The sequence below is a fragment of the Fundulus heteroclitus genome, chromosome 22 (genome assembly GCF_011125445.2).
Source record: "Fundulus heteroclitus isolate FHET01 chromosome 22, MU-UCD_Fhet_4.1, whole genome shotgun sequence".
NCBI classification, from domain to species: domain Eukaryota; kingdom Metazoa; phylum Chordata; class Actinopteri; order Cyprinodontiformes; family Fundulidae; genus Fundulus; species Fundulus heteroclitus.
This window is the reverse complement of record NC_046382.1, coordinates 15,311,582-15,321,014: the sequence shown is the minus strand read 5'-3', so window position 1 is coordinate 15,321,014 and position 9,433 is coordinate 15,311,582. Positions and strand designations below refer to the sequence as shown.

The 9,433-nt window shown below is 41.8% G+C and overlaps 1 protein-coding gene across 1 annotated transcript in view; it reads right to left on the bottom strand.

The window, feature by feature from the left end:
• Positions 1-3,749: 3,749 nt before the first annotated feature.
• The window catches only part of lyst (lysosomal trafficking regulator), a 116,793-nt gene continuing 111,109 nt past the window's right edge, over positions 3,750-9,433 (bottom strand). The window contains exons 52-53 of the mRNA XM_036126047.1: positions 7,008-7,079; positions 3,750-6,927 (exon numbers count right to left, since the gene is read on the bottom strand). Coding sequence (XP_035981940.1) covers positions 6,789-6,927; positions 7,008-7,079 — 211 coding nt within the window. The 3' untranslated portion in view covers positions 3,750-6,788. The remainder of the gene's footprint in view (positions 6,928-7,007; positions 7,080-9,433) is intronic.

Here is a 9,433-nt window from a genome sequence, read left to right as displayed (position 1 = left end):
TTATGCAGTCTTGTTTATCGCTGCTCCAGCTGCCTGGAAGCTTGTGGCTCTGGTTTTGACAACTTCTTGAGGCCATTTCACCACTTGTGACGACCAACATGCACCTGGCCTCCCTGATAGGGAAGGTTTTTTCTTTTGTGTTTCCTCCTTTTTGAAGAAAGATAATCTTTTCTACAAAGTCTGATCAGCTTAATAGATATTTTTAGATGGTGGCCGGCTGCAGTAAGATTTCCTTTCTTGGAAATTTCTTTTTAATCTCGACCAGCATGTGGACCCCAATTGGGCATCGCAGGATTGGTACAAAGGGGTCTTAGGTCAGCTATTAGCAATGCCCTGCTATGGGTGTTATTTGCCTGTGGCACGGTGGGTTTGTGTGGGTTTTCTCCTGGGGGTCAGAAGGCAGGCTGGTGCCGGTTCACTGCAAAAAGAGAACTAAAAATAAGTAGAATTTTCTTGAAATGAATGTATTTGCCCTTGATTTGAGCAGCTATATAAGATTATCTGCCAATGGAATGAGTATTTTTACCCCTAAAATAAGATCATTAGATATACAGCACTTGAAATAAGATGATGGAGATGAATTGTCCCTATTTTAAGTGCAAAAATCTTATTCCATTGGCAAATAATCTTATTTACCTGCTCAAATCAAGGAAAAAAATACTCTCATTTCAAGAAGATTTTTCTTATTTTTAGTTCTATTTTTGCAGTGTTTGAAGTTTGATTGGACGGAGAATTTCAGAGGACCAACCAGGATTCAGGATTCATGTGGTTTTAGCTTGAATCTGGCCAGTGTAAATTGCAGTAGCATCAGTTTAGCATTTCATTCCATCTTTCACAGCCGCTCTTCTTGACCTTATATCACACTTGTATTTGTATCTGCCAGTATCTACTTTCCCCAACTAATTGTTTTGTTTTTAATTAAATTAATAAATGTACACCTTATTCATAATATAATTAAACAATGAAAAGAAATTGTTGTTCAACTCCAAATCTTAACTGTATTGTCATTGGTCTATGCACATTAGATCATTAGGAACATTGGAAATCAAACAATAAACCAAAAGATATTAGTAGGAATTTACTTAAGTCTTTAAGATAGTTCTCCACTGGCAGCTTTACTACAACAGTAGAAAAAAATCCTGAAATTATGGCTTTTAGTTTCAGTGTGCCGACCCAAGAGTTTAAGTGGCTCCATCTGGCCCCCCCTTTTGGAGGCGCCACCATCCAGTCGTCCGCTGCAGCAGCACGTTGGCTTCAAGGACCCACATGTTGAGCGTTAAGAGGCGATATTCCACATACCTTGGCTTTAATGAATGGCTGTTTTTGCTACTACAGTTTTTTTTTTAATCATCTTGAATCTGTACAGGTGCTGCTCACTGGACATTTTCCCTTTCTGGGGCCATTCTCTGAAAACAAGAACAATGGTTGCGTGTGAAAAGCCCAGAACATCAGCAGCTTCTCAAATACTCAGCCCAGCCCGTCTTCCATCAACTACAAGCTGCTTATTGCAAATATCATTTTTTATGTTTAGTTTCAACTTCAGAAAGTCATCACTTAATCTGGATGGCATTAACTTGGCCTCTGGTAATAAAGTAAAACATCTTGGTGTTATGTTTGACCAAGACATGTCATTTAAATCCCATATTAAACAGGTTTCCAGGGTTTCCTTTTTTCACCTCAGGAATAATCGCCAAAATTAGAAACATTCTGTCCATGGGTGATGCTGAAAAACTAGTCCATGCATTTGTTACTTCAAGGCTGGACTATTGTAATTCTTTACTATCAGGAAGTCCACAAAATGCAGTTCAAAGCCTTCAGCTGATCCAAAATGCTGCAGCAAGAGTTCTGATGAAAATCAACAAGAGGGATCATATTTCTCCAGTTTTAGCTTCCCTTCATTGGCTTCCTGTTAAATCAAGAATAGAATTTAAAATTCTCCTTCTAACGTATAAAGCCCTTAATAATCAAACTCCATCATATATCAGAGCTCTGATTACCCCGTATGTTCCTAACAGAGCACTTCGCTCTCAGACTGCAGGTCTGCTGGTGGTTCCTAGAGTCTCTAAAAGTAGAATGGGAGGCAGATCCTTTAGCTATCAGGCTCCTCTCCTGTGGAACCAACTCCCAGTTTTGGTCCGTGAGGCAGACACCCCGTCTACTTTTAAGACTAGGCTAAAACTTTCCTTTTTGACAAAGCTTTTAGTTAGAGTGGCTCATGTTACCCTGAGCCATCTCTATAGTTATGCTGCTATAGGCTTAGGCTGCTGGAGGACATCAGGGTCTATTTTTCTCACTCTGCTGAGTTCTTCGATTTGCATTGCTTGTTATTTAATCGTTTAACTTTTTGTTCTCTGTCATTTTTTTTCTTCATAGTAGGTACACCTGGTCTGGCGTTCTGTTAACTGTGACATCATCCAGAGAAGACAGGTCACCTGCTATTTCCATCTAATGTAGAACAGATCAATGTGTGCTTCTGTGCTTTTTTTGTGTCTCTGCTCCGTCTTCTCTAACCACCAGTGGGTCGAGGCAGATGAGCGTTCACTCTGAGCCTGGTTCTGGTTCTGCTGGAGGTTTTCCTTCCCGTTAAAGGGGAGTTTTCCTCTCCACTGTCGCTTCATGCATGCTCAGTATGAGGGATTGCTGCAAAGCCATCAAAAATCCAGATGACCCTGTGGCTCTACGCTTCTTCAGGAGTGAATGTTGCTTGTCAAGACATGATGAAATCTACTGGGTTTCCTTAGAAACTTTTGGACCAATCTGCATGATTTGATTTAATTTGACTTTGTAAAGTGCCTTGAGATGAAATGTATCATGAATTAGCGCTATATAAATAAAATTCAATTGAATCTTGCCTACATCCAGACACCTGTGTTGAGGTGCTTGCATGTGATTGGCTGATTTGCAATTTGCTTTACTAAGCAGTAAATAAAGTGTGACTAATCAAGAAAATGGGTTCCACCTTTTACCAAGAGTTGTTCTGCATAAAATCTGCCAGTCAAATCTTTTTGTAGTGTCCATTCACTTAACATGGCTGCGTTACGCAACCTGCAGATAATCCCGTCTGGGGCCAATTATTTATTTCATACCTGCAGGGGCCCCTCAAGTCAACATTGGCTGGGATGCCAGACGCAACCTGAAGTGTTTGCTGCCAGAAAACTCAAGCTGCGCCTCATCGGAGCGCAGCGCATTGTTCCAGAGGAGGTTAACAAACTCTATGAGGCTTTTCCCACCCGGCATCACTCTACAACGATGCGCCGGTCTGTAGATGGGGGTCCAACGCTTAGAGACGTCAAGATGCAGCTGTTCTCCATCAGGGAGGTTTTTCTTTTCTTCTTTCTCAACCATCCTACCTGCATGGTGACAAATACGCTTCCTTGTCCAACGCAGTCGCTGAAAGAAATTGGGCTGTCATGTAATAATAAAAATTATTACGAAAAAAATTCATAGAATCTGTAGACTACTTCAAAATTACATTTACGCAAGTTTAAGAAATTTCTCTTAAACTGGGCCCAGTCCCACTTACTAAACAAACTAATGAAAGCTTGGATCTTTCTAAGGTATTTCAGTGTCAGATTATGCTTCTGCAATAGCTTTTAAACACATTTTTCTTTCATTAATATTAAGAGAGTGTTGTCAGTAAATCTGTAGATAGTTTTCTAGTTCCAGTTTCTCTGTTTTGTGCAATTCATTTCAGAAAAAAAAGAAGCCCCATGCATTTCTCCACACAAAGGAATAGACAACTCAAGAGGTGTAGTCATACTTCTTCAGATATTTATATATATATATATATTTATAATATTTACCACTTGGTTTGTCAATTCAAACAAGCACATATGTATAAAACAAAAAGAAAAACAAGATGACTTCTGGGAGCAGTCTGCACAAGAACAAAACACAAAGTAAGACAATGATCCTAAATTATGCATAGCTTAAGTTAACAGAAAAATAAAACGTTGTCTTTTTAGACCCCACTTTCTCACAAAACAGATTAGAAACCTTCTGGAAAAAAAAAATACTCTTGGATGCAAAGAGGAGGTCCGTTTGGAGGCGTCGTACAGGAATTATCTACCCGTTTGTACAAAAGCATTGGAGACAGTAAACACACAGAGTAACAAGACCCTTCCCCCAAGAGTCAGGCGGGTAAAGTGGGACAAAAGAATGAGGATAAACGAAGAAAACTTCCCTTTCTCTAAGACAACCTGTGAGACATTTTTTTCCTTCATGCAGAACGCAACACAGACGCAGGAGCTGTTTTCAAAATATCTTTTAAAAAAAAAAAAGAAAAAAAAAAAGAAGACATTTTTTGTGTGTGAGATATTGCTTCCTGGTATTTATTTCACTCAACACTGAATCAGTCCCCTGCTCACATTAAGATTATTCTGAGCAGATTATTCTGCTGCTCTGGTAAACAAAAAAAGTGCTTCTGACAAATATTTGGCTTTATAAGAGCCAAACTTGTAAGTGCAGCCAGCTTGGTGGGAATGTAGAGAGAAGATGTGTGGACCCTCCGGGCGGGTGTAAGGGTTCAAAGGCTGGTCTCCTCTTCCCTGCATGGATGGGTGTAGTGTATACGGGTCTGAGACGCTTACCCATCACCACTGGTCTAAAACTCCCACCTGTCAAAACCTTTTAATATTACTCAAAAGCTCCTAACGAGGCACGGGCTAATCAAAAACGTTAATGCAGTAACTTTCCTTCGCAGCGTTCCAGTGGTTTAAAGGCGTTTGAATGAGATGTCAGAGAAAAGTGCCACAGAGCCCCTCCCCTGCCTGTTGCTGCACACTGCAGGTCAGCTGACTGAAAGAATAAAGCTATACGTTTCTCTCGCTTGCAAGAGAGAGAAATGCGGCCGTCAAATCTGCCGCCGCTCTTATTATTCTGCTTTTAAAACTACGGTAACGGATCCGTTAGGCGGCTGACTGCAGATTACACCTGAGCTGATAGCCCGACTAACTGAGGAGGTAACGGCTTTCTGGACGGCCGTGTTGCTCGACAAAGAGCAGAACAGCTAAAAGGTACAATATTCTACGCCACGATCAGCTGCAAAATTACTGCTGAACTTATCGGGTGGTTTATTCTGCTTTTTTTCCTCAAGTCTGTATCAAAATAATAAATGTTATAACAGTGAAATGTCAGAATTAGAGATGCGCTTCACAGGCCTTTCATGGCCAATACTAATCTCCTGTTTTCATTAGGATCTGACTTTACTCATAAAAAAAAATCATCAATTCAAACTTTAACGATCATAAAATATAAAAAAAAAAAATTTGTTTTTTGTTAGAGGTGATTAAGTCAACAACGTTATTCATCAGTTTGTGTGATTCTTGTTTAGCTACCAAATAGTTGAAGGTTTTCTAGACTAAAGGTGGTTGGATCTCTTAGTTTTGATGCATTTAATGCATAAAGCGAAACAATAAATAAATAAACATCTGATTTTAACATCTGGTTGATCGATTTATGCATCTCTACTCATTTTGAACCTATATCAGTTTTAGCAGCAGAAGAAATAATTGTAGCATTTCTGTTTTAAATAAAATTCAAATAAATCTTGTTATTAATTTTTGTTTTATTTCGCTGTAAAAATCATAAAACCACGGTATTCCCCCCCCCCCCCCCCGGTCATCATAGCATGCGTTCCACTGCCAGGCCAGCCCCCCCCCCCCACCATGTGTCTGTAAACCATATTCTGCTTCTTCTCCAGCCACAGGCCCTTAATGCTGCGTCTCCGAGCTTCAGAGCACTCTTAAAAAGGACTTAAAGTGGGATTTATTATTATTTTTTTATATAGCGGTTAAATGCAGCGCGAAAACACACAAAAAAAAAACAAACAAAAAAAAAAACCATGACGAGTAGGGACACACGAGCCACAGTTTTAAATAAATACATAAATATAAGCCCTGCTAAATGCAAGAGGACATGTGCAGCCCAGGCAGGCGTTAAGACGACGAGCTGGTGACTGCAAATGTCACGTCCACATTCACAACGTTAAGGTCAGCGTCATCCTGGCATGCAGGAGGAGGACGGAACAACAGGCGGCACGAGGTGCAATTCATCCCGGCCCACCTCCCCTGCAGTTCCCCCCCTTCATAGCTGGGACGCGGGGCGAGGCGGGGCCGTGACACCGCTGTTCAGACCAGAGCCGGGCCGGCGGCCCCCCCTCCCTCCCCCCGCATGATGAAGCCTCCCGGCGACAGGCACAAAGAGAGGAACCGCCGCGTCAGCACGACACGCGCCGCTCGCTCAGCTCCTGCACCAATCTGTCAGCTGCGGGCGCCGTGGGAGACCCGGGCGCCGCCGAGGTGAGAGACGGGGGGGCTCTTCTTCACACTGTGTGGCTCCGGCTTTGCCCGGACAATAGCAGCTTACCGGGGAACGGTTACGACTGGGTCAGAGGAGGGGAGAAAAATAAAAGAAGAAGAGGAAAACAGGAGGAATCAAAGAGTTTAAGACGAATGTTAAGCTCAGGAAGAAAAAGAAAAAAAGTGTCTGTTGCAGCCCAAAATTCATCCGCACCTCCAATATTTAGCTTTATAAATATATATCTATATACACATAACACTCTTTTCATCTTCACTGCTTAATGCTGGGTGTGGTGGAGTCTGCTCCGCTGGGGGGGGGGCGGCGTCATTCAAAGTCAGAGCGGGTTCAGGGAGGTGGAGGCCATGCGGACACGTCCTTTTCCTCCCTGTCAGTGCGGAGCGGAGCAGGAGGAGGAGGAGGAGGAGGAGGAGGAGGAAGAGGAGGTCCCCTCGCAGAGAAGTGGACAGCAGTAAACGTCAGACGCGCGGTCAGCCGGCCGCGTAGCTGCTCAGGAAGGAGTAGAACATGGGCAGCTTCATGCGCTGCTGGTCCCGCCGGCACCACGCCATCACCGTGCCGTCGCTGTTGGCCGTGTAGAGGTGGTGGCCGTCGCACGAGTACGTCAGGCTGAGCCCAGCGGGAGACACGGTCAGCCAACAGGCTCATGAAGAAAGTCACGGCAGACCAAAGAGATTTACCATCCTTACCTGATGATCGGTTTGCTCGACTTCGGGAAGGTGATCTCTCTGACTGGTTTCAGATCCCAGGTGCTCCACAGCCTACAAGATATTACATTTATTTTATTTAACCAGGAAAAGTCTCATTGAGATAAAAACAAAAATCTCTTTTACAAGAGCGTCCTATAATATTAACAATAATTCAATTCAATTTCAATTCAATTTTATTTGCACTGCAAAAAGGGAACTAAAAGTAAGTAAAATTCTCTTAAAATTTGTATATTTTTCCTTGATTTGAGCAGCTAAATAAGAATATTTGCCAATGGAATGAGAATTTCCACCCCTAAAATAGGATAATTAGACATCCTGCACTTGAAATAAGATGACAGAGATGAATTTGTCTTATTTTAAGTACAAAAAGCTTATTCCATTGGCAGATCGAATGATTTACCAGCTCAAATCAAAGAAAAAAACACTAATTTCAAGAGGATTTTACCTACTTTTAGTTCCCTTTTTGCAGTGTATATAGCGCCAATTCATGAAACATGTCATCTCGAGGCACTTTACAAAGTCAAAATTCAATCAGATTATACAGATTGGTCCAAAATTTCTTATATAAGGGAACCAGTTGATTGCATCAAAGTCCCGACAAGCAGCATTCACTCCTGAGGAAGCGTAGAGCCACAGTGAGAGTCGTCTGCATTGTCCATGGCTTTGCAGCAATACCTCATACTGAGCAAGCATGATAATAATAATTTAGATGGTACACAAATCTAGGTGTTTTTTTAAATTAAAAATAAAGAATAATATAAAATAAATAAATAAATAAATGAATCTTTCATTGCAGTAGAATAATCTCACACTCAGCGCTTTAGAAGAAATAATTGTTTAAAAAGCCTAATTTGTCGGCAGCCCTAAGAACGCACACAATCGATGCACCCGAAGAATGAATTCATTCATAATTAAACTTGTATTTTTAATCCACAACTTCCTGTTTCCCCGCAGAAGAGTAGGATGTGACGCAGAGGACAATTTCTCTTCAGAAAGCCACTGTTCAAAATGGGAAAGACATGAGAACATGCCATTCAAATTAAGTAAGAGTGTTAGCCTTCGTAATGGCTACAAGAAAAAGCACTTCTCACCTAAACCTGCCCCAATCCACAGTCAGAGCAATTACTTCACACGTTTAAAACTGGAGCTGAGACAAACAAGGATGGACACGGATATTAGTATGAAATCGTCACGCCGCCCTGATAACGTCTAGACGTTGACTACATGCTAAAGAGCTACTTAGGAGCGACCACAATCAGCCATTTGCCATCACAAATGTAAGAAAAGGTGTTTTCTGTACTCTACTAGGACTTTAGTTGGAACCAGACCACAGTTTCCCCCCCTAAATAAACCAATAAGCCCCTCATTTTATCCTTTAACATCACACGAGTCGACAGGGCAGCTTTGATGTGAGATCACGCCGCTGCCATTAGGGAACCGACCAAACGCGTTGATCGCAGCAGTCGCCTGAGCGATGTGCGTAAGACGCTCAGTTTAATTTAGTGCTTCGAGTACAAACTAATTTAAAGGATGCTTAAGCTTTTAGCTAACAAACACTTCTGCCAAGTTTGGCATGAAACGAAGGATAAACATGTGGAAAAGCTCCTCAGGCCCACTGTTCGGTACGGCGGAGGGTCCCTGATGCTGTGGGCCTGTTTCTCATTCAAAGCTGTTGGGAATCTTCTTGAAATAGTCTCCAAAGCTTGTTGACATCCCAGGATATTTAAAACAAATCTGCTGCCCTCTGTCAGAAAACTGAAAATAAGATATCAACGGGTCTTTGAGGAAGGAAATGATCCACATCATTCAGAAATATTAACAGACGAGTTGTTTATCAGACAGAAAATCAACCTTTTTTTCCATTGCTCTCTCAGTCCCCACGTCAGAATAAATGTGCTCAGTAGAGGTCGACCAATACAGGTTTTTTTTAAGGCTGATACGATACCAATTATTTTGACATCAGGCAAACCGATACCCGATACGCAGTGCCGATTTTTTTAGGGCCGATTCTTGGAGGCGATATTGTTTTTTTCTTCCATTTACATGAGAAAAATGACACTATGATGACAAATTGTGTCGATTTAAACCAAAAAAAACCCCAAACATCTGGCCCCCTCTGGCCAGATGTTGAAATCACACCAGTGTTGTGCATGAAGAGGAATTGCATCTGCTGCTGCGACTGCACAGTTCTTTTGGTAAGAAAGCTGTAAATATTGAAGTTAGGCGGTGTTCTCTCCCTAATACGTCAATGACGACAAGAGACTCAACAAAGTAACCAGGTGAGCGAGGGCGCAGCGTGACGCAGAGAACACGACCCTGATCACTCCCTCGTGAACTGACTAATAGATACTTTAATAAAAGTTAAAGGGAAATTACTTTCGTTACACGCTCCACATATGCAGATA